Genomic DNA, 25,131 nt, shown 5'->3' with positions numbered 1-25,131 from the left:
TATTTGACTTTTTTTGACTCTTTGCAGCTTTCAAATGGAGGTCACTGACCCCATCTAAAAAATACTCTGCAAGGCTACACATTTATTGTTATTGCTACTTTTTATTACTCATATTTCTATTCAGGCCTCTCCCATTCATATTCCAGTCTCTTATTCAAATCAATGCATGGTTGCTAGGGGAATTTGGACCCTAGCAACCAGACTGCTGGAATTGCTAACTGGAGAGTTGCTGAATAAAAATCTAAATAAGTCAAAACCCACAAATAATAAAAAATGAAAACCAATTACAAATTGTCTCAGAATATCCCTCTCTACATCACACTAACAGTTAATTTAAAGGTGAACGAGCATCATTTTAACTAAAAGATCCAGACAGTGACGATTAGCCTGTAGGTTTACAAGTCACACTGTTGCTTGAAGTAATGAATTGTTTGCTAACGTTGGCTAAACACAATCATAATGAGACTATTGGGAAATAATTAATGACATCACAAGGCGTATTTTCAGGCCCAGCCTTCTATTAACAGCAGACAAACAGTAACATCTAGTACTAATGAGCTGTACAAGTCACTTTACTTATAATATGTGGCTCTACACCAAGAGTGACATTTAAAAATAAATATATGGGAAAATACTCCTTTCACCGTCACCAGGGGGGTAAGTAGAGAGGGGGCCCAGGAGGTATAGGGGTCCCTAATACAAATACAATTTCATTAAATATTGGTCAAACAGCTCAACCTCTAGACATTTTGCTGGTTTTTGCCCCAAAATTGTCTGAAATGGAGGAAAGTGAGTGGAAAAAGTGAGAATACTTAAGAGTGACGGGAGACTGGGGTACAGAGGCCAAAATGTGGGAACTCCCGACTTCTACACAAGTCAGTCCCATTGCATGCTGGGTATTGTAGTCTTACATTCAACTTGCCACAAAAACCACATTACCCAACATGCACTGGGACACACAGGCTTGGCACATTAGGGCAAGGAAAAAACATTGGCTGGTTTCCAAAGTACAAACCAACCAAAGGCCCAAAAAGTACCCAAATCTGTATCTTGGCCAATTTGTACTTTCATAACCAGCCTGGGCTTTACATTAGTAGCCCAATTTGGCTGGAAAACCACCAACCTGACAACCCTGCAGTAGCCCAACCCCTTTTGCGTGACATCAACACAGGATCCCGCCGCCCCACAAAGACCACGCCCTCGGACTACAAAGCAGAGCAGCTAAAGACTACAGTCCCCAGCAGCCCCCGCGCGGCCATACAGGAAACGGGTCCCTCCCTCCTCATTGTACAACGCTTAAAGATAGCGGAAGGAGGCTTCTTTCCAGTGTGAGAGTGGGAGGCAGCGGCACCGCTATTCATCGTTCTCTCGCTGAAGACTCCGGCTGCCTTTTGTCCCTCTTGTATCTCATCTCTCCCCTCAGTATAAAATGGTGAGTAACGTTATTGGGCGGGAGGTGAGTAGAGCTCGTTGTACAGAAATCCCGGAGCGAGTGAGACGAGATGCCGCTCCCTCCTGTCGCCATATTTTGCCGCAATGACCGTGTGTTTAGAGGTAGAGCTGACAGGGAATCGGCTAAAACGCAACAATGGCGGGAATCTTTTATTTCTCTCTCGTCGGTTATTGATTTAATGGGAACGTTTTCCTTTCCAAACGCCCATTGTTTAATTGCTCAGCCTGAGGTAAAACAAAGACTTCCGCTCCTCCCCTCAGGCGCTTCATTACCGGCTACACCAATCGGCCAGCGCTCTTCCCATTTGGCGCCTAATTCTGCAGAGAGGCCGTGTGGCGGGAGCGCGCGGAATTAGCGGCGCGTGACCGAGAGCTCCTGCTTCTATTCATGAGGCGTATCATTGTACCGACTGGAGGCCACACCTCCAAGAGAGGGAGCGCTACATGAGTGTAAGGTTATCGCTAAAACTCACTTGCTGTAAAGCTTCACTCTGGTCTAGTCAAACGACTTTCATTATGTCACTCAGCGACGCGCTGTGGGAGGGGCCTATACAGCCGCATCTTCCCTCGTATTGAGTGCCCGGGGATTCTGCGCCTTCTGTCACGTGACCGTCGCCGCTGCGTCACTCTTTACCTTCAACTCCTTCTCACTGACGCACGCGTCACGTTCTCTCCTTGTTACGCGCTGTGAGGCCCAGACGTGTCATTGTCCGACTGTGACTGGAGAAAATGCGGCAAACGGGCTGTCGGGTGTAATGTTCTAAACTAACCGACAGGCACTTCACTACAGTAGCGCAAATATAAACCAATATGTGCAGTGAAGTCTGAAATAAATGAATCTATGTCATAATAAGCCTTTTTTTGTAAATTTTCCCATAACATGGGAGAGATTGGGCCGTCACCAGGGGGGTAAGTACAGAGGGGGCCCAGGAGGTATAGGGGTCCCTAATACAAATGCAATTTCATTAAATATTGGTAAAATAACCTAGACATGTTGGTGGTTATTGCCCCAAAATTGTCTGAAATGGAGGAAAGTGAGTGGAAAAAGTGAGAATGCTTAAGAGTGACGGGAGACTGGGGTACAGAGGCCAAAATGTGGGAACTCCCGACTTCTACACAAGTCAGTCCCAGTGCATGCTGGGTATTGTAGTCTTACATTCAACTTGCCACAAAAACCACATTACCCAACATGCACTGGGACACACAGGCTTGGCACATTAGGGCAACGAAAAATCTTTGGCTGGTTTCCAAAGTACAAAAGGCCCAAAAAGTAGCCCAAACCTGTACCTGGACTAGTTTGTACTTTTAAAAACCTGCCTGGGTAAAAGCAGTAGCTTTATGCTGCAAGGTAAGTGCTCTCAGGGAGTATATATTTAATATGTAGGTTGGTTCATTTAAAAAAAAAAAAAAAAAAAGTATTAACATCTGGCCATGTTGGTAATTGGAGGAAGTGGAGCTGCATCTCTACATCCTGTTTAGATTGGGCTCCAGTCAGCCTGGGTGAGTGCAACCAAACAAGTGTGCCCCCCCCCCCCCCCATGGTATCTTTCATTGGGGCTATGGGTTAGTTAAGGTGGCCATACACTGGCCAAAAAAAGCTGCTGAAAGACAGTTGCCCGGTATATGGTGTTGCTTTTACATGGTGCTAAAAAATCGTCCCTTTATTGGAGCTCCCTGTCTGTGTTTCAAATGAGGGGTGGTCCTAATGGTCCCTGCCAGAAGCACAGTAGGAGGGGGCAGCCAATCACAGCCCTGCAGTCACACAAGCAAAGGCTTCAGTTCCCTATCGGGTCCTGCTAGCTGCTGATTGGCTCCTGTCCTACAGTGCAGTCAGCTGAGAGCACAGCCTGGAAATTCAGGGAGCAGCAAGAGAAGGGAGGGATTATTGGGGGTTTTGCTGAAATATTAAATCAGCCTGAAACACTACTTTTTAAGCACATTTCTTTAGCTAAATGAGTATAATGCACTGGTACGTTTTTATTTTTTACACAAGGTCTTCTTTAACTGACCCATGGCACCAATGAAAGAGTGGATCACCTTGAGGTGGGCAATATTGGGCTGATCCAATCATGGGCCCAATGATCAGATCATAACAGGTTTATAGGTAGATGTGATCTGCAATCCGATGGAATTTTTACCTCTGCCCAGAAATCTATTGGGAACGCCCATCGGAGGGCCAATAAAATGCTGACTTGGTCTGTCTCCAGCTTTTATTGATCCGTGTATGGCCACCTTTAGTCGGAGTGTACAGCACCAGCAAGTGTGTGACTGCCTTAAGCAGTAGCTTTGGAGCTTTTACTGAGATTTTGGTATGGGCATTTGTGTAATCATTACATAGTACAGTAAAAAAGAAAGCAGAATTGAACAGACATGTAAGGTGGCCATATACAGGCAGATTAAAGCTGTTTTATCAGTCCTTTAGACGGCTGCTTATGTCTGTGTGTGGGGGCTTTCGACAAGTCTCCCCAATCGATATCTGGCCAAGATATTTATAAAACAGGTTTTTTTTTTTTTTAAATGTTTGTATAGATCAAGGACGCATTGCCTAGTTGTAATCTGGTTTTGTCCCTAGGGCTGAACGTTCAGATTAAGCAGATCACCCTGCTGATGGGCATATCCGGTAAAGATTCACTCATTGGCAACCTCACATCACGTATATATATTGTTTCACTGATGCTAATGACCCTGTCCCTACCTTTGCATCTGGGCTCATGAGCAGGGCAAGTGTTAGTGCAAAACAATTTTTCAACTGTCCTTGCCAAAGTACCCATAAAATAAAATGACCCCCTTTAATTTGAGACCTGTCATACAGATTTTAGCTTCTAATGTGATTGTTCTGGCTGCTTGTATAAAAAATCGGATGCAATTGGTATATACAGGCATATTGTAGCACAGCGAAGATACCTTGATTATAACACAAGGCCATAGATGTAGCTGCTCAGTTATATGTACCAAATTAAACTGCTCTCCAGTGCAAATTCAGCCAATAGCCTTTAGTTGGGCAGCTCTGCTGTAGCCCACATTGAATATGGATGATGTTTTATGTTTGAGATAATTGGCTGACTGTTATAAGGTGCATCTTAGACAGATCCCCAACCTTTTGAACCCTTGAGTAACATTCAGAAATAAAAGGAGTTGGGGAGCAACACTAGCATGAAAACTGTTCTTGTGGTGCCAAATAAGGGCTGTGATTGGCCATTTGGTAGCCCCTATGTGGATTGTCTACATACATTGAGGCTCTGTTTGGTAGTGCACCTGGTTTTTATGCAACCAAAACTTGCCTAAAGGCCTGGAATTAAAAAATAAGCACTTCTTTTGAGGCCACTGAGAGCAACATCCAAGGGGTTGGAGAGCAACATGTTACTCACGAGCTACTGGTTGGGGACCACTGATCTAAGAGAATCCCCTAACCTGCTAGATGGATGCATTTACTGCTCTACAGTTTGAGGGATAAATGCTTAAAATGATAAACTATATCCTTTTTATAATTTCCACTATACAAATTTTTTTTTTTTTTTTTGTAGAAGCTGGAAAAATGTTCTAGACACAAAGTTGTGTGGCTTAGAGAACTTTCTTTCCAGAGTTGGTATAAATAACAGGCATAGCAATTCTCAAGCACAATAAGTGTTAGGACATGGTTGTCCCAAAGGACTGACGGAAGGTCCTTCTATGGCCTGTAAGGTTTTTTTCCCCACACATGTTCTAGTCCAGACAATAACAGTTTGCCTCGCGAGGAAACTTTGGGAAAATGAAGCGCTCAAGATTGCCCTCCGGCCGGTGATTTAGATTCTAGCCAGTGGGAAGGCAGTTCAGGGAGATCAGTCGCCCAAAGAAGAGGCAATTTGTCGCCTGGTGATTAACTTCCACTTGTGTCTGCCCTAAGGTGGCCATACACGGGGAGATTTGCTTGTTTGGCGATGTTTCCAAACGAGCGGATCTCTCCTTGATATGCCCACATTTATGTGGGCAATATTAGGCTGATCCTAGGGTCCATGACTGGATCAGAATGGAGGCCATACGGGCGGGCGGATCACGGGACTGCAACGAAAAGATGCGGCCTCAATCAGACTACTGGGTTTTTTACCCTGCCTGATCGGAATCTGGCAGACTAATCTCCCCACAATGCCTTCTCGCCGGCTAGAATGTCTGAGTGCTTAATTTTCCCAAGTCTCCCGAAGTGCAACTCAGACGACTTTGGAAAATTAAGTGCTCGGAAGGCAGTTCGGGGAGATTAGACGCCCGAAGAAGCGATTTGTCACTGGGCGACTAATCTCCCGAAATAGCAGCATGTATCTCTGCCCTAAATGACATTGTTTACACTGCAAATAATTGACTGTACAATATAAAATGTCATTCCTGAAGCAGCAAGTGTATTTAGTTGTAATATTGGTGTGTAGGTGCATCTCAGCTCATTTTGCCTGGTCATGTGATTTCAGAAAGAGCCAGCACTTTAGGATGGAACTGCTTTCTGGCAGGCTGTTGTTTCTCCTACTCAATGGAACTGAATGTGTCTCAGTGGGACCTGGATTTTACTATTGAGTGCTGTTCTTAGATCTACCAGGCAGCTGTTATCTTGTGTTAGGGAGCTGCTATCTGGTTACCTTCCCATTGTTCTGTTAGGCTGCTGGGGGGGGGTGATATCACTCCAACTTGCAGTAAAGAGTGACTAAAGTTTATCAAAGCACAAGTCACATGACTGGGGGCAGCTGGGAAACTGACACTATGTCTAGCCCCATGTCAGATTTCAAACTGCTCTTTTGAGAAACAGAAATGTGTGTTCCTGTGACAGTGTCACTTTAAGGTAATGGTTGTCTTTACAGAAACTTTTAGATGTATGGCAAAATGTTCAGACATTCTTGCACTGGAGAGAATCACCACAGCAATCCAATGCTCCTTTAATCCAAAAGGAATATTTTTGGGCATTTAATTTCTTGCACAACAACTGTGCCTTTACCCTTGATAAATATGATGGCACCACAGAGGATTAACCATTAAATGTAGAAGCAGCAAACTTAACATTTTCTACATCTTGAATATACATTTGTGCCATCTTCAGACAAATTGATATTTGGGCTTTGTTACACTTGGCAACAAAAAGCTGCGATACTGCTGCCATCTAGTGTTGGGAAAGCAGAGTGCTAAAATGGGTTTTCTGACCTCGTAGCAGCTGTTTAACCCAGAATATGTGGAACAGCTTGTAATACATTTCAGTATCCAATGGATGAGTCCTGAGCCATTACATCAGTGACTACCTATAATGACTGAGATCGTCTGTACTGAGCTTATCTCCAGGTCACACACATCTTAACTTCTGTGGCAGTTTTAGGGTAAGGGCACACGGGGAGATTAGTAGCCCAGGCGACACAACTTTCTGTATGCTATATAGCACTGTTGAAGCTACATATTTGATGTTTTACATTGTCCCATAAATACTATTGTTGCGTTCTCATATGCTGAAGCGTTCAAAGTTTTAAGAGAAGGAAAGGCTAAAATTAAGTAATCTTTATCAGAAGGGTCTATATAAATACACCAGTAAACCCTCAAAGTAATGCTGCTCTGAGTCCTCTTTCAAAAGAAACACCACATTTCTTTCCTTCACATGGGCTTCTGTATCAGACTTTTCAGCTTAAACCTCCAGGGCTTGAGCATGCTCAGTTTGCTCCCCTCCCTGCTGTAATCTGAGTCCAGGGCTATGAGTAAGCAGGAATTGATGTTACAAGCTAACATGGCAGCTGCTATTCTAAACAAACCGCTTCTTCACTCTGGTATGGTAAAGCATTCTGCAGAATAAACATTGTTATAGCTTGCACTATTGTGGCTAATCTGTTGGCAATAAATTGCTTCGGTAGCTTTCCTTCTCCTTTAAGTCATATCTGTAAATTCTTACCTGTCTTTCTTTTAGGCCTCTGGTGTGATGGTCTCGGATGATGTCGTTAAAGTATTTAATGATATGAAGGTGCGCCATCAACTCTCCCCAGAAGAAGCCAAGAAACGCAAGAAGGCCGTTATCTTTTGTCTTAGTGACGACAAGAAAACAATCATTTTGGAACCAGGAAAGGAGATCTTGCAAGGAGATGTCGGTTGTAATGTGGAAGACCCCTACAAGACCTTTGTGAAGATGCTGCCCCGGAACGACTGCCGTTACGCACTGTATGATGCACTCTACGAGACAAAAGAAACCAAAAAAGAGGATCTTGTTTTTGTGTTCTGGTGAGACACTTGTGCAACTTAAAAGTCTTAATGTTTCAGTTTTGCTCTCCCTGGTTTTATTTTTTTTATTTTTTCCCCCAATTGAAGTGATAACGTAGACATTCAAATATATCACAAAATATTATTATTGACGAGAATCAATACAGAAATTCAAACCAATGCTTGGTAGCAAAAAACATAGTAACCATTTAGTTACTAGTGCCTCTTATTGTTACAAATTTCTTTTGAGGCCTTTTATTTATTCAAATCCATGGTTGCTAGGATAATTTAGACCATAGCAACCAGGTGGCTGTGACTAAACTTGAGACCTGCTGAATAAAAAAAGCAAATTTAAAAAAAAATTAAAACCAATTGCAAATTTTGCCAGAATGTCACTTAAAACATCATGCTAAAAGTCATGGTGAACAACCCCTTTAACTTGCCATTCTGTATGGTAACAAACTTGGTTGCGGTATATACCGTTGACTAGCTTTAACTTTCAGATAGTGCCCTAAACTTTAAAATCTCTAGTAACAGATTTCAACTTCTATTTATTTATTTTTTTTAATACAATATATTTTCATATAATTGTCTTACTTGGTAGTTAAGACGGGGACTTTGTGGTTAACGCTACTGCATTACATTATTGGGATTCTGAGTTTACAGGTATTCTTTCCAATGCCTTAGTATGTGCTTGACTGTCTGGATCTTCTAAAGTACTTTAGGTTCTTCCCCTCAAGTTCTAATGAAAACGGACCAAGTTCTTGTGTTTAACTGTGTGTATCTTGCTTGCTGTTTCAACAGGGCCCCTGAAGAAGCGTCACTGAAAAGTAAAATGATCTACGCTAGCTCAAAAGATGCAATCAGGAAGAGATTTACAGGTAACTTGCCGGCTTTTAATCAATTGCTCTACAGCAGAGTAAAAATTAGACTCCAAACAATCCAGTTTGTAGTCCTTCAGAGCAACATACAAGGTACAGAACGTGTATACAATCTGTTGTACCCCCATATTGTAATATAGTGTAATTGGGTGGTTCACCTTTAAAGGAACTTTTAGTATGTCTAAGCACCTTTTCCATTGGCCTTCATTATTTGTTATATATAATTGCCTTCTTCTGACCCTTTCCCACTTTCAAATAGGAGTCACTGACCCCATCTAAAAACAAATGCTCTCTAAGGATAAGGTCACACCTGGAGAATCTTCCCGAATGGGTTCCGCCTGCTAGAATGAAAATCCGCCTGCGGCATGGCACTCGCGACACTTCGTGTATATATTCTAGCAGGCAGAAGCAGTTCGGGTAGATTAGTCGCCGGGTGACTAAATCTCCCCGGATCTCCAGGTGTGACCTTACCGTAAGGCTGCATATTTATTGATGTTACTACTTTTTATTGCTCCTTTTTCCATTCAGGCCTCTCCTATTCATATCCCAGTCTTTTATTTAAATCAATGCATGGTTGCTAGGGTAACTTGGACCCTGTAGCAACTATACTGCTGAATACAGAGCTAAATAACTCAGTCCACAGATAATGAAAACCTATTGGAAATTGTCTCAGAATTCTCACTTGCTACATCATACTAAGGGTTAATTTAAAGGTGAACAATCTCTAAAGGGCTCTGTACTGATTCACTAAGACACACTGGCATGGGTTATTGTAAGAAGGGAACCAGTTCTGTACATACTGAATGGGTAAAGTAAAATTCATATAAACCCTATTATAACATTTACAATAAACTTTGAGTGAACTCTTGTTAAAAATGTTATAAATTCATTACTTTCGAGGCAACTTAAGCTTTTTTTTTTTTTTTTTTTCCCCTCTTCTGCAGGTATCAAACACGAGTGGCAAACAAACACGTACGATGATATAAACGATCCCTGTAACCTTGCAGATAAACTAGGTGGCAACACTGTAGTTTCCCTTGAAGGAAAATCCCTGAGAAGCTGAGATCCCTTCCTTTGCCAGTGTCTGTGCCACTTCTATAAGGGGCTTCCATGTAATCATTCTCCCAGCAATGTCCCCTCTGCTAGCTGAAATCCCTCACTACTTTCAAGGACGTCTTTCACTCTACAGTCGGATATCATTTTAAGGGCATTCCCAATGCAGACCAGCCTTTTTGTTGCTTTCTTTTAGTAGTCTTGTTTGTGGATACCTTATGCTTATCTTACAGGAAGTTTTCCTTCCATCTACAAAGTAGATGCACTTATCTCAAATTGAGTTAATTTTGCCAAATATTTTCTGGCGTATTACCCATCCCACTTGCCATATCTATACGGCCCTTAGGCCTCAATTATTCTCCTGCCCCCTTGAGACTGGCTTTGAACATTCCTAGAATAAATTAAGATGGCTGCTTTCTGCCTTTTTTTTATTCCTTTATGGTTTCTTTACATTTCCATGCTACTTCTGTAACATTCCTCTCAGCCCCTCTGACATCTGCAGGGTAACTTCAAAATTGGCTCCCCCAAAACCACAGGCACTCTGTTTTTTCACAAAATACCCCCCCCCCTGTAGTGTAACTTCCATATCACCCTTAAAAACCCCCTCTTAATTTAATATTGCTGTTGGTGTATGGGGGCAAACATGCCTCAAAGATGGCCGCATATACATTTTGCCAATATTAATCTGCAAGTTTGTGACTTTAAATCTGTACATCAGTCTTGGTGGATTGGGGGTCAAATTGTGTGATGCACTTCACCTCTTGTGACCCTTTCTCCACAATCATTGTCACATGTCGTTGCGGTCTCTACATCCTTATGTCTTGTGTTACTAATATGGAAGTCATACTGGCAGATCTGACATTAATAAACATAAATTTAAAGAATTGGTCTTGGTTATTTAATGCTTTATGAAGTCTACTTGTAATTCAACTGTTGCAGGCAGTGTGACTTCAGTGTGACTTCAATTTAGGATGGCGCTGACCCATCTTATTAAATTGTCTTCATCTATTTAAAGGGATTCTGTCATGATTTTTATGATGAAATTATCACTGTACAATATTACAGAGCCACAAAAACATTGCCCTTAGAACACACACAGGGAAGTAAATGATATACTGTATGAAAAACGAATACATTCCTAAAAGATTTCTGATTAGGGGAACAGACAAATCCATTCAGCTAATGAGCCTCATCCACTAATTGTACATTACAGTAGACCTATTGGCTGCCAAGAACTTGCAGGTGAATCCCATTAAAGTCAATGGAGTTGTTTTCAGGGTCTTTGATCTAGTTAATAACATAGTGTGTAAAGTGCCCAGTATTGTCCTGTGTATCATTACCTTTATATTACATTTACTTTATATTACATTTACTTTATATTACATTTACTTTATATTACATTTACTTTATATTACATTTGTAGAATGAGGGAAGACTTATAAGTAGGATATGTAAAATGTAGGTTTAACTGTATTTGTTATAGTATAATATGTTATAATTGCTTGGTGTGGGCCAAAGGAAAAAATGGCCACTGGTTTTCTAATTCTATTGGTAAGCCACTAGTGTCTATATACCCCAAAATGTAACTAGCAGTGATGGCTAACATGTTGGTCCTTGAAAGTGTCTGACCATCAGACCTTTCATCTACTGAAATTTTTAGCTGAAGCAGAACCCTCCTTCCTTTTTATCTACTTGGAGAGCACAACAGTTCTACAATAAATATTGAAAAACAATAAAAAAAACTGAATTTTAATTTATTTTGTTTCCCCATTTTCCAAATTATGGTTTATCCTCTTCGATGACTGTTAGTTCGGGCTATTGCACCTGGCCATCTCTTTTGCCCTGAGCTCAGTGACACTTTAAATTGTTCCTGCCTGGCCCTTGCAAGCAAAACACACTTTTTCAGCTTCCCAAAAAACTTTGGGGAACAGACAAGCCTTTCCCCTGTTTTTCTGTCTGTGACATAATCCAGCCCAGTTACAAGCTACACTACACTAGCGTATTTACACGGCGGTCAGCTCACGACACAGACTGTGCCAAAACTCTGCAAATATCCTCATGTGTCTAGGGACTGAAGGTGGCCATACATGGGCAGATTAAAGGAGACATATAGGATAAATGAAAAAGCTCTAATTTTGTATGCGCCCGTCTGACTTCCATGTTCCTTTTATAGACCCGTCCTGTCGATGACGTCACAAAAAGGGCAGGACGAGAGCGTCTATAAAAGTCGAAAGCTGCCATTTGGAAGGTCGACGTGGAAAAGGGGGTGTGAGGTTAGCCCAATCCTGCCTGACCCGAGGGTATTAGGCTGCACATCATTACTGGTTACCTTCCCATTGTTCTGTTGTTAGGCTGCTGGGGGGGGGGGGGGGGTGATATCAGTCCAACTTGCAGTACAGCAGTAAAGAGAGACTGAAGTTGATCAGAGCACAAGTCACATGACCAGGGGCAGCTGGGAAATTGACAATATGTCTAGCCCCATGTCAGATTTCTAAATTAAATATAAAAAAATCAGTTTGCTCTTTTGAGAAATGGATTTCAGTGCAGAATTCTGCTGGAGCAGCACTATTAACTGATTCATTTTGAAAAAAACATGTTTTCCCATGTCAGTATCCCTTTAAAGGGAAAATATTACCCCTCCCATCATTTGGAATGAGCTGATTTGAGTTTTGTTTGTGTAGAAAAGTTGTCTAAAGACTGCAGGGAGGAGGGAACACGAGAAGCGCCATTATTCTTATTCTCTAATTGTCTGTCAGGATGAGAGCGTGACTGGTGCATTGTGGGACACAGGAGGCTTTCATGTCTTTACTTATTAGACATCGTCAGTGACAAGAATAAATCAGTCACAACCCAGTCCTATAAAGACAACTCACTGCTGTCCAATCCACTCGCCTGACAGGAAACTGCCCTCATTTCCGCCTCTTCCCTCACAAACGTCTGACGCGCCGCACCAGCACCGGAAGTGACGTCACTAGGCTACATGATTGGTCACTAGACGCTAGGCATGATGGGAGATGTAGTTTTTAATTCCCCTAAAGTAGTCAGGCCTGGTGTTAGCGTGCGGACGTATATGTATTTCCCCTCCAGCACAATAATTCGGAGGGAGACGCTAAACTGCACCCTGGCATTTGAAGGAAGAAAATAAATGCTTCTGCTTATTCCTCAGCCTCTGAAATCTGTTTAAAACGAAAAATGTTATTTGTGTCAGAAGTGGGATTCGAACCCACGCCTCCAGAGGAGACTGCGACCTGAACGCAGCGCCTTAGACCGCTCGGCCATCCTGACACTTACTGTAATGGCTTTGCACTCGGTCTTATGTCTTGTCACAGCTTTATATTCTTATTTCTCTTCCTTATTTCATTTTCTTCACGCTTCCCTGACGCTCTATCTATGACGTAATCACGTTACGTGTGTTTTTTGCCACGAGACAAGGAGAGAAGTAGAAGAGAATGAGAGTTGTGACTGAGCAGCACAAGTGTCAGGATGGCCGAGCGGTCTAAGGCGCCAGACTCAAGACTCACAGTCTTCTCCTGTACTGGGGATTCTGGTCTCCGAATGGAGGCGTGGGTTCAAATCCCACTTCTGACACATCTTTTGGAGGCTAAAAAACTATGTATTATTATTGCATAAAAGGCGATTGAGGCAACAGCTTCTGGATTTGTTCGTTTTAGTTCTGCAATATACTGTACAATAATAAAATACAATTTAGGTGCCCTGGGTTCCAATACTTATTTTAAAGGGGCTGTTCACCTTTAAATTAACTGTTAGTATGATGCAGAGAGGGATATTCTGAGACAATTTGCAATTGGTTTTCATTTTTTATTATTTGTGGTTTTTGACTTATTTAGCTTTTTATTCAGCAGCTCTCCAGTTTGTAACTTCAGCAGTCTGGTTGCTACGGTCCAAATTCCCCTAGCAACCATGCACTGATATGAATAAGAGACTGGACTATGAATAGGAGAGGTCTGAATAGAAAGATGAGTAATAAAAACTAGCAATAACAATACATTTGTACAGAGCATTTCTTTTTTAGATGGGGTCAGTGACCCCCGTTTTGACAGTACTTGTTCCCATTAACTGATCTGGCAGTACTGTTGCTCCAGTCAATATCTGGGTAATTAAAATCCCCCATTACCCACACCAGTATGGGACTTAGCCTCTAAATGCAAAATGAGCAATACTAGATAGCCAGGGCCATTCAGGTTGATCACCATGCCAAAAATACTAAAACCATTTAAAATAAGCAGCGCTGCTTGGGGGGTGGGGATCCCATAACCCTATTTGGTATATATTACGGTACAATGAAAGGGGGCTGCGTGCACGCAAAAGGAAACCTCCAATATGTTACAGTTGCAACCAACTCTTAATCAAGAGTGTCAAACTGGATAAATCCGTAATTAGATATTCGTGGGATGAAGAGAGCGATGAGTCCTCACGGCTGTAATATAAGTCGCTAATTGGGTACTCAATTTGATGGTAAAGAAAGTAATTGCTCCAATTCTGATTGTGACTAATAGAATGTCAAAATGTGAAACGGCATGTGAGGGCGGAGCCGGTGTGGGGTTAATTCTTTGATGCCCAGAGTAATTCAGTCCGAATGGTAAGGATAAGGGCACTGGAGGGAGATATATCCCCTGAGTATATCCAATGGATATCCGGATCACGGTGTTTGGGTGGTGTAGCAATTGCTATATGGTCATATTCATCCCACCGCTTAGTAGCAGACCGCTATGCAGAGTAAAAAGATACTGACCGTAGTGGATCACCTCCCACACCGGATGCTCAACGCTCCATACTCACGTCCGGATTTCACAATTATTTGTACATCTCCTGCTCATCGTCCTCAATGGGGAAAGGGAAGCTGGATACCGCAATGCCCCTTTGCAGCGATGTGCCTCGACAGCTGTTTCGCCGCTACCTGCGGCTTTGTCAAGAGACCGACAAACCGGAAATGACGTCCTTTTAAGGGTAAAGTCACATGATTTCAGTGATCGTAGTAACCACAACATTGTTGCATATAGTCATAAATGTCAATAGTATCCATGCAATGATATTAATAGAATGATGCACAGTCCAAGGACATCCTTAGAACTCTGCATAGCGGTCTGCTACTAAGCGGTGGGATGAATATGACCATATAGCAATTGCTACACCACCCAAACACCGTGATCCGGATATCCATTGGATATACTCAGGGGATATATCTCCCTCCAGTGCCCTTATCCTTACCATTCGGACTGAATTACTCTGGGCATCAAAGAATTAACCCCACACCGGCTCCGCCCTCACATGCCGTTTCACATTTTGACATTCTATTAGTCACAATCAGAATTGGAGCAATTACTTTCTTTACCATCAAATTGAGTACCCAATTAGCGACTTATATTACAGCCGTGAGGACTCATCGCTCTCTTCATCCCACGAATATCTAATTACGGATTTATCCAGTTTGACACTCTTGATTAAGAGTTGGTTGCAACTGTAACATATTGGAGGTTTCCTTTTGCGTGCACGCAGCCCCCTTTCATTGTACCGTAATATATACCAAATAGGGTTATGGGATCCCCACCCCCCAAGCAGCGCTGCTTATTTTAAATGGTTTTAGTATTTTTGGCATGGTGATAATAAATATTGCTTTTTAACTCAACCTGAATGGCCCTGGCTATCTAGTATTGCTCATTTTGCATTTAGAGGCTAAGTCCCATACTGGTGTGGGTAAATATGTCTATATGAAACAAATGTGGACACCTCTTTTATGCAGGTTACAATTGGTTACCATTAATTGCATGCATCTTGCTTCGCTTATAGGGAAATTAAAATCCCCCATTATCATTACTTTCCCCAAACTAGCAGCCTTTTCTATTTGCATCAGGAGCTTATCCTGGTCACTTACATTAGGGGGTCTATAGCGACTCCTACAATGAATTTTGCTGGACTCTTTACAATTGGTGAAGAACTCCACCCATAAGACTTCTGCCCCTTCATTTTCTAACATCAACATCTCAGATCCTGCTTGAGAACTCATAATGTTCATTGTATAGTGTATGTAAACAAGTATGTGCGCCATAACTAAAAATTTATGGGGGTAGAAAATAATCAGGTTCCACCGAGATTTGAACTCGGATCGCTGGATTCAGAGTCCAGAGTGCTAACCATTACACCATGGAACCTGGCAATGCACAAGGTTTGGATTATGAGCTTTTATTGATGTTCAATTCGTCTACTTATTATTTATTAAAGTGAAATCACAATATAAAGTCTTGGTTCTGTCCACTCTTGACCTGCTTAGTTCCAGCTCTAGAAGGAGCTTTATACAGTTGTACAGGTAAAATATAAAGTTCTCTTTGGTGGTGAGTCCACACTTTATGTTTTATTTTGAACTATTTTACAAACTGAAATTCAGAACCAACTCCCTATCTGCATTATAAATTGTTTGCATTGTACAGTGAGATTTCCGACTGTCATATAATAAAGAAATATGTTGTACAAAAACAGCAGCACAATGTGATGATAGAGAATAATATTTAAAGACTAATCTCCATAGAGTCAATGCAGTGTCAGGATGGCCGAGTGGTCTAAGGCGCCAGACTCAAGACGTCAGTCTTCTCCAGTGATGGGGATTCTGGTCTCCGAATGGAGGCGTGGGTTCAAATCCCACTTCTGACACATCTTTTTTTTTTTCTAGATTTGTTTTTAGTTTTGTTATTTTTTGGTTTAAACGCTGGTCTTTTTAGATAACTCAAAACAGCACAAAACGCGTAACATCCAAGTGTCGTTAAACAGATGCAAATGTATATGAAAAAAATGACAGATGGAAATGAAAACACACTGTTATGTTTAACACCACACCCCCCATTAAAAATTTTTTTTTTAAAAAAAAAACATTGGTGGTCAGGGCACCCCTGCAAGTAATAAATAATAGTTGGTGACCAGGGTTTTTTAAAGTTAAAAAAAATTGTGCCAGGGCCCCCCATAAAAGTTTTTTTAAAAGAAAAAAAAACCATTGACGCCAGGACCTCACATAAAAGTTTTTTAAAAATTATTAGTGGTCAGGGCCTCCCCATAAGTTAAAAAAAATGTTGGCACCACACCCCCATAAAAGTTTTTTTTTTTTTAAAAAAAAATTGGCTCCAGGGCCCCCTTTACAAATTAAAAAGAAACATTGGGGCACCAGAGAATATTTTTTGTAAAAAAACAATGATGACAGAGGCCTATAGAGTATAAAAATAATACATTGCCGGCAGAGGTTTAATAAACTCATGGCTATAGCACTTTAACTTCTGCTTCTTTTGCGACTTCAGGACTTCAACTTCAGCTCCTTTTGTAGTTTTGGCTTTTTTTTGCGGCTTTGGGACCTCAACTTCTACTCCTTTCATGGCTTCGGGTCTTTTGCTCTTCAGGACTTCGGAGGTGCGGGACTTCAGCAGGTGCAGCTGCCTGGTAGATCTAAGAACAGCACTCAATAGTAAAATCCAGGTCCCACTGAGACACATTCAGTTACATTGAGAAGGAAAAACAGCAGGCTGCCAGAAAGCAGTTCCATCCTAAAGTGCTGGCTCTTTCTGAAATCACATGACCAGGCAAAATGAGCTGAGATGCACCTACACACCAATATTACAACTAAATACACTTGTTGCTTCAGGAATGACATTTTATATTGTACAGTGAATTATTTGCAGTGTAAACAGTGAATTTAGAAATAAAAACTACACCATAAAAATCATGACAGAATCCCTTTAAGTTGGACACATAACAGAAAAAACACCTTCATGGGTATAAAACCTAAAGGAGATTTTCGTTTTTTAATTGTTGGAACTTGTCAGGATGGCCGAGCGGTCTAAGGCGCCAGACTCAAGACTCACAGTCTTCTCCTGTACTGGGGATTCTGGTCTCTGAATGGAGGCGTGGGTTCAAATCCCACTTCTGACAATACCTTTTGTTTCTACTTTATGAAACTTTATGTTTTTTTTCTTACTTATCAAAGTACAAAAAATTGGAATTATGCATAAAACCCAGTGTGTTTGAGTTTCTCTTTTCAAGATTTGAATTGAAGATTTGCGAGAGGAAAATCTGCCAATAAAACAGCTCTTAAGATTTAGGGTGACAGTCCCAACCCACAGTGCTTGTGCCTTTGCTTTCTGTGCCTTGTTTAGTGTTTGCACAAGAGATAAAGGCAATGGACTTTGGCCTCTGTCCTGTTTTTCTCGGGACAGTCTCGATTCAAGCACAGGATACACAGTAGATAACAGATAAGTACTACTATAGTTTATATAAACAAGCTGCTGTGTAGCCATGGGGCAGCCATTCAAGCACAGGATACACAGTAGATAACAGATAAGTACTACTATAGTTTATATAAACAAGCTGCTGTGTACCCATGGGGGCAGCCATTCAAGCACAGGATACACAGTAGATAACAGATAAGTACTACTATAGTTTATATAAACAAGCTGCTGTGTAGCCATGGGGGCAGCCATTCAAGCACAGGATACACAGTAGATAACAGATAAGTACTACTATAGTTTATATAAACAAGCTGCCGTGTAGCCATGGGGGCAGCCATTCAAGCACAGGATACACAGTAGATAACAGATAAGTACTACTATAGTTTATATAAACAAGCTGCTGTGTAGCCATGGTGGAAATTGAAAAAGGTCTATATGGCACAGGTTAAATAGTGGATAACAGATAACACCATTATGTTCTACAGAGTTTATCTTATTCCTTGTAAAGCAACTTCGGGTGACTTCAGAAAACGAGGTGATCATTATTGCCGGCGGGAAGGCATTTGGGGAGATTAATTGCCTGAAGAATCTCACCGTCTGCCAACACCCTAAAGACTTACACAAAGAGTAAACAATAAAAGCATCACACAAGGGGGGGTTGCAGGCTGGATGTGGCTGTGAGCCGACAGTTGGACAGATATACAATGTGGCACTGGGAAATGCAGCATTATGGGTAAAAACAAGAACTGTTTTTACAACAACATTCTCATGTGTCAGGATGGCCGAGTGGTCTAAGGCGCCAGACTCAAGATGTGACGTCTTCCTGAATACGGGGTGTTCTGGTCTCCGAATGGAGGCGTGGGTTCAAATCCCACTTCTGACATAAACTTTTCAAGCTGGAGTGTGATCAATGTGAGAGTTTGAGCAGCTGCAGGGCAGGAAGATAAAGCTTTGGTGGAGCTGACGTGGACTTTATGAAGATTCTGCTCAGAACTTTATGGCCACCCACATCCCACTGCTCCTCTTTCTAAGGGACTCCAGAGGATTCATACGGAGCTCAATACACTTACGTAACTGTGTTTTATTCACATCAGGCGTTTTCTACAACAAACGACAGTTGTAACCATTGTTTTCGGCTGAAATGTAAATGAGATATTTGATGCGTCATGGACTATGTCATAAAAGTAATTTTTAAAAATGATTTTATAATTTTCACTTTAAATAAGTTGAAAAGACCAATCCAGACTAATTGAGGAACAGAACAAGTCATTCTACTAATTAACTTACATTATTGTTGGCTGACCTGTATGTGAGGTTCCATGGTGTAATGGTTAGCACTCTGGACTTTGAATCCAGCGATCCGAGTTCAAATCTCGGTGGAACCTGAAGGTTTTTCCTGCATTTGGATATTTTTGATTTATTTATTTATTTTAAACAACAAGCTGGAACTCTTAGCTACAGGAAGTGATCAGTTTTAAAAAATAAAAAACATCTCCTTTTGATCACATGGTCTAGTTGGATATCAATGGTGTTAATTTCACATGGATAAAAAATTCCAAAAATAACCACATTAATAGCGTCTGTGAATAAGTTGTTTATGTTACTGTACAATGGAAGTTGCGTCTCAGTGAAGGAAACTATAGGAGCTCCCCATACCCACTACTTGCTTATATGCAAAACCATGGGAATTATGGGAAATAAACCAAGCTTTCCTCCTAACATTTCTTTGAACTTTGGGATTTGGCCAAATCTCGAATCCTTCATGAAAGATTCGGCTAAATCTGGGATGTCCCGCCTCTACGGTTACCATGTCCTTGCCAATAAGTGCGTCATTCCCCCTCCTCATGTGAACTCTTCCACCACCCCAACTGCATAGCCCACAGCCTTCTTCTGCCCCACTTCCACCTCTTCACGCACCATTTTATATACTTACTTAGGCCCGCCCCATATGTGACATCACTGCAGGGCGGGCGTGGGTATATAAAGAGAGGAGCATGCTGGGTTAGGGTCAGGTGCGGGCTGGGACTCAGCTATGGTTGCCACATTTTTGTCCCATAGAATCTAGGCTGGAGACGAGCTGTAAAGCGAGGGGGACGGGGCCGTGATGCAACAAGGCGGGGGCTATGATGTGGTGACCACCGATTGGCCAGTCGCTGCATCAATTATAGGAAATTCTGCCTGGTTTTTCTAATTTGTAAAACAGGGCAGGCAGTTTTGACCCAGGCAACCCTTCAAAAAGTTGGGCAGGTGGAAACCCTAGGCGCAATGGGTTAGGGTCGGGGGCAGGTCGAGTTTTTCTCAACCCCTTAAACAACACATCACACTATGGGGCCGTCCAAAAATCGGCAAGTTGTTGATCAGACAGGATAAAAAATCCTGTTGGATTGAGGACTGCATTGGTTCATTGATGGCTGCAATCCTACATATGACCAACACCAGTATTCTCCTTGGTGTGACCCAATCGTTGCGCCCTAAGGCTCACAATCAGATCAGCCCAATATCATCCAACTCAAGGAAGGCAAATCAGGGAGAGATCTGCTTGTCTGGCCAATCTCTGTATGTATGAGAGCAGTAAGATGTGGGTGGCCATAAAGTTCTGAGCAGAATCTTCATAAATTCCACGTCAGCTCCACCAAAGCTTTATCTGCCTGCCCACAAGACAGAGTGTGACATGTACATTTTAGTGTTGCGGCTGATTAAATTGTCACAATCCAGTTTGAAAAGTTTATGTCAGAAGTGGGATTTGAACCCACGCCTCCATTCGGAGACCAGAACACCCCGTATACAGGAAGACGTCACATCTTGAGTCTGGCGCCTTAGACCACTCGGCCATCCTGACACATGAATAAGTCTATGACATCACAAATAGTTAACACACAGTAGTCACCTGTCACTAGGAAACATCAAAAATGGCTGCCACAAACTGAACCACACCAAGAAGCAGAAGCCAGATGTTAAAAGTTAAAACATTGACACTTTATTTTCCATTCTTAAAAGCAAGGGCCTGACTTGTTTTGTGTCTACGAGGGACACTTAGTCCTATTCTCTGATCTGCCACTGCCCTTCCCGTGATGCCAATGACCGACATCTGGGGCAGACAAATTACTAAAGCTCCCTATACACGGGCTGAAATAAACTGCCAACAGACTAAGTCAGCAGCTTATTGGGCAGAGTATGTGGCTAGTGATGTGAGGGACGGCCCAACTTCCGAATTACGTCCTCAGGCAGGTTTGGGTTGAACGTTAGCCTCCATTCTCTCCTCCCACAGTCTTCTTCTGCCCCACTTCTACCTTTATATATACTCACAGCCCCGCCCCTTATGTGACATCACAGCGGGGTGGGCGTGGGTAAAGGAAGAGGGGAGCACTAGGGTTAGGGTGGGGTGAAGGGTCGAGTTTTTCTCAACACGCATATCACTATATGGGGCCCTCCAAAAGTCGGTCAGATGTTGATGGGGCAGGTTAAAAAATCCTGTTGGATTGAGGACAGTATCGGTTTGTTGATCTGAACACCCGCATTCTCCTTGTTGTGATGCGATTGAGGTGGGCGATGTTGGGCTGATCCGATTGGCCCCCAACAAAGTGATCACATCGGGGAGAGATCTGCTTGTTTGGCCAATCTCTGTCTGTAGGAGCAGCTTAACTGGTGACCAGGGTTGGACTGGGGGGCCTGGGGCTTCTGTCTGGGGCCCCCCTCCCTGCTGCAATGCTGCCGTGTATCATGTTTTGCCAGGAAAGAAGAATCCAGGAAGAGTCCAAAGAATCCAGTGAATCTGGGTGCAGATCTGGATCTCAGGGGCCCACCTGGTTTTTTCCCAGTGTCCCGCTGGCCCAGTCCGGCCCTGAAGGTGACAATCCAAACAACCCCCCACCCATTCCACTACATAGCGACGACGGATTATGGATTGTTACAGCTGCGCCTCCTGCAAGTGCCACAATGGACAAAACTGGAGCTGCTCCCACAAACTAGGAAAAAAACTCTAAAATCAGAAAAGTGCATTTGCCCGTCACATCCACCATTAAACTGAGGCAGTTAATTACACTATTCTTTGATATATAAAACATTTCCAACTAGAGGGCAATAAAAAAAAGGAAATAAAAAATTTCTGCCTCCCCGTCGGGGAATTGAACCCCGGTCTCCCGCGTGACAGGCGGGGATACTGACCACTATACTAACGAGGACTGGCTGAGAACAACACCAACCAATAGGAATGTCATTTCCTGGCGCCTCAGCTGAAACAAGTGATAAAGGAACATCACCTCGACCTTTAGCTGCGCGGCCGGTACAGCTGTGAGATAAGAAGAACTCGCTGCCGATCAATCCAACTGAACCAGGAAATCGATTTACACACAATTGGATTAAACCAACTGCACCGGTGGAAGGGGTTCTACATCCGCTGATATTAAACCTGTGACAAATGACCTGAGACAGAACTTCTCTCACCGCATGCGCAAAACTTGTCTCCCCCGTGCGGCTTCTGTCAGCTCATCACGTGACTGTGACGCAACTCGGATCTATCAGACGCACAGTTACGTCGGACGTTCCTCATAGACAATACGTCGTTTCCTACGCACCGGCCAGTCCTCGTTAGTATAGTGGTAAGTATCCCCGCCTGTCACGCGGGAGACCGGGGTTCGATTCCCCGACGGGGAGGCTAATTGTTTTTGATTATATTTAATACATAAACACGTTGTGAAAGTCTGAACATATTTCTGTGGTTTTTTTTCCAGTTATTACAGTTTTGCTAATGAAGGTGAATTGCCCCTTTAAGCTGTGAGTCTAACTTTTCCCAAGGGACCTGTTATCTTCTATTGTTACAATTACTTATTTGCTGATCTCAAAATTGTTACAAAAGTATCTTATCTGCAGCTGTGGCTGTTCTGAGCTCTCTGCCAAAAGCCAATAAAGTTAGAAACATTGTTTCTTTTTCTGCCTGTTCGTTGTAAATCGGGACTTTCCAGTACAAACGAGGGACTGCGGGTTGAGCTGTGAAAAGAGGGACTGTCCCTCTAAAAGCGGGACAGTTGGGAGGTATGACATACTCTTCAATTCTTTTTAACCCCTTTGAAAACAAAACAAGAGGTCATTGTTATTTGCTCTAAAAAAAGGGAGTCAGGCCACTCCTACCGAAAAAAACGTTATTTGGAGGGGCGGGAGACGCAGATCCTGCACCAAATTCTGCCCCTGTGTCTGGGGATTTTCAAGCTACAGACGACCAGGGCCGGATTTACATAGTTGTTACCCCTAGAAAACTGTGTTCATTAACCCTGTCCCTTTTAGGGTCGGACTACACCAACATTTTCGGCATGATCCGATGTGACAAAACGATGGCATCAAATCGCAATTAGGAAAGTGAATGCATTGCCGGATGAAGTCGCAGCGTTGATCCAACGCGACACAACTATCAGAGGAAGACGCTGCACCTGCATCCGACAGTCGTGTTGCACCAGATCAACGCTGCGACTTCATGCGACAATGCATTCCTTTCCTTATTTCCGTCGCATGCGATTTGACGCCGGCGTTTTGTCGCATCGCATCGGATCATGCTGAAAACGTCTGTGTAGTCCGACCCTAATTCCACCAAATTCTCATCACCTGCACCAGAGCAATTAGGGACGACCATATTAGAGCGCAAGGTCTTTGGCTTTCTTTGTGCTTTTATAAATGTCATGGAACTCATGAGGCGACTTGTAGTACATAATACTCATATTTTATAACTACTAATTGGAATACACAGGCATCACTGAGTCATGGGACAGAAATGTCATATGCTTTCCCATTCTGTTATCCAGAATGCTCGGGACCTGGGGTTTTCCTGATAACGGATCTTTCCATAATTTGGATCTTCATACCTTAAGTCTACTAGAAAATCATATAAACATGAAATAAAGCCAATAGGCTGGTTTTGCTTCCAATAAGGATTAATTATATCTTAGTTGGGATCAAGTACAAGTTACTGTTTTATTATTACAGGTATGGGACCTGTTATACAGAATGCTCGGGACATGGGGTTTCCGGATAATGGATTTTTCTGTAATTTGGGTCCTCATACTACTAGAAAATCAGGTAAACATGAAATAAAGCCAATAGGCTGGTTTTGCCTCCAATAAGGATTAATTATATCTTAGTTGGGATCAAGTATAAGCGACTGTTTTATTATTACACAGAAAAAGGAAATCATTTTTAAAATTTTGGATTATTTGATTACAATGGAGTCTATGGGAGACGGCCTTTCCGTAGTTTGGAGCTTTCTGGATAATGGGTTTCCGAATAACGGATCCCATACCTGTATCTTAGTTGGGATCAAGTACAAGGTACTGTTCTATTATTACAGAGAAAATTGATTTTTTTCTCCAAAATGGAGTCTATGGGAGACAGCCTTTCCGTAATTCGGAGCTTTGTGCATAACAGGTCCCATACTACCTGTACACGACTCAGCAGAGGAAACAAAGAATTGTACGGATACACGTGCACATCTGAACCTGTGACAATATCCCTTTAATGTAAACACAAAGTTCAGCAATGCACCAATCATGGGAGACATAGTTTAACCTCGTCTGGATTCTGGTGGTGTGCGGGGGAGGGTTTTTCTTTTTTTAAGGCACCGGGGGCCCAGGTTCAGACTGACATATTCCCTTATGGGGTGGGTTGAAGACTAAGCAAAGCGCCTCCTACTCTTGATTGTTCCTGTATATAACGGAGATGTTTCCATTAAAGAGTCTACTTGTCTCTCACATCGACCTTTGCACTCAGGGTAAACCCTCAAACTCACCTCTAAATATAAAAGGAATGTGCCCAGAAATGTTTTGTTCAATGCTGCTTTATTAACATTTTATTAAATCTTTTTATATCAAAGATTGCCCACATGGAGCCTAACGCGTTTCATGCTTACCCAGCAATCTCTGCATTGCCTATGACTAAGTGCTAAATAAGCATGAAATGCGTTAGGCTCCATGTGGGGAGTTTTTGATATTTTAAAATGATTTAATAAAATTAAACTTTTTATCTTAAAAACATGCATGTGGGATTTTTTTTGGAAGCAATGAAGTTGTACCTCTGTTTGGTCACTAGAGGACCCTAGCATGCTACTATTGGTTTACTTCATTTCCAACTAATCTACTGGTAGTTATAGAATGCTTTATTAAAAGTTTCCCCCAAAACTCTTAGTACCACATCCTACTGGCTGCTTTCCCAGCAGGGGAGGTGTCAACTTACTAAACTGTCAGATAGGAACCAATCGGTAATTAGGCAGACCAGAAAGGAAACTGCAGTTTATCTTTACGTGTGAATGAAGATCTATGGAGTAAAAATATATTCATTTATTATTCATT

The 25,131-nt window shown here is 42.2% G+C and overlaps 1 protein-coding gene, 1 long non-coding RNA gene and 10 other non-coding genes across 12 annotated transcripts; 7 read left to right on the top strand and 5 right to left on the bottom strand.

Moving 5' to 3' along the window:
• Window positions 1–601: 601 nt before the first annotated feature.
• Window positions 602–2,627, bottom strand: LOC121393149. The gene is made up of 2 exons (XR_005960765.1): window positions 2,438–2,627; window positions 602–740 (listed from the first exon to the last, which is right to left on the bottom strand). It is a non-coding gene; the product is annotated as an uncharacterized LOC121393149 (long non-coding RNA).
• cfl1.S (cofilin 1 (non-muscle) S homeolog) lies at window positions 1,354–10,567 on the top strand. Its single transcript, NM_001086016.1, is given in 4 exon segments — window positions 1,354–1,432; window positions 7,355–7,662; window positions 8,446–8,522; window positions 9,467–10,567. Coding segments are annotated over 4 exon segments (507 nt in total). The 5' UTR covers window positions 1,354–1,429; the 3' UTR covers window positions 9,586–10,567.
• Window positions 10,568–12,777: 2,210 nt separating this feature from the next.
• trnal-cag lies at window positions 12,778–12,860 on the bottom strand. Its single transcript has one exon. It is a non-coding gene; the product is annotated as a tRNA-Leu (tRNA).
• Window positions 12,861–13,052: 192 nt separating this feature from the next.
• trnal-caa lies at window positions 13,053–13,163 on the top strand. The gene is made up of 2 exons: window positions 13,053–13,090; window positions 13,118–13,163. It is a non-coding gene; the product is annotated as a tRNA-Leu (tRNA).
• A 2,510-nt stretch (window positions 13,164–15,673) lies between these two features.
• On the bottom strand, window positions 15,674–15,745 carry trnaq-cug. Its single transcript has one exon. It is a non-coding gene; the product is annotated as a tRNA-Gln (tRNA).
• Window positions 15,746–16,131: 386 nt separating this feature from the next.
• On the top strand, window positions 16,132–16,241 carry trnal-caa. The gene is made up of 2 exons: window positions 16,132–16,169; window positions 16,196–16,241. It is a non-coding gene; the product is annotated as a tRNA-Leu (tRNA).
• Window positions 16,242–17,393: 1,152 nt separating this feature from the next.
• trnal-caa lies at window positions 17,394–17,504 on the top strand. Its single transcript has 2 exons — window positions 17,394–17,431; window positions 17,459–17,504. It is a non-coding gene; the product is annotated as a tRNA-Leu (tRNA).
• Window positions 17,505–18,572: 1,068 nt separating this feature from the next.
• On the top strand, window positions 18,573–18,683 carry trnal-caa. Its single transcript has 2 exons — window positions 18,573–18,610; window positions 18,638–18,683. It is a non-coding gene; the product is annotated as a tRNA-Leu (tRNA).
• A 430-nt stretch (window positions 18,684–19,113) lies between these two features.
• Window positions 19,114–19,185, top strand: trnaq-uug. The gene has a single exon. It is a non-coding gene; the product is annotated as a tRNA-Gln (tRNA).
• Window positions 19,186–20,528: 1,343 nt separating this feature from the next.
• trnal-caa lies at window positions 20,529–20,639 on the bottom strand. Its single transcript has 2 exons — window positions 20,602–20,639; window positions 20,529–20,574 (listed from the first exon to the last, which is right to left on the bottom strand). It is a non-coding gene; the product is annotated as a tRNA-Leu (tRNA).
• Window positions 20,640–21,909: 1,270 nt separating this feature from the next.
• Window positions 21,910–21,981, bottom strand: trnad-guc. The gene has a single exon. It is a non-coding gene; the product is annotated as a tRNA-Asp (tRNA).
• Window positions 21,982–22,381: 400 nt separating this feature from the next.
• trnad-guc lies at window positions 22,382–22,453 on the top strand. Its single transcript has one exon. It is a non-coding gene; the product is annotated as a tRNA-Asp (tRNA).
• Window positions 22,454–25,131: the final 2,678 nt, after the last annotated feature.

This window comes from Xenopus laevis, chromosome 4S (assembly GCF_017654675.1).
Source record: "Xenopus laevis strain J_2021 chromosome 4S, Xenopus_laevis_v10.1, whole genome shotgun sequence".
In the NCBI taxonomy this organism is placed as follows: Eukaryota; Metazoa; Chordata; class Amphibia; order Anura; family Pipidae; genus Xenopus; species Xenopus laevis.
Note: the sequence above shows the minus strand (reverse complement) of the source record. Positions and strands in the feature narration are given on the sequence as shown.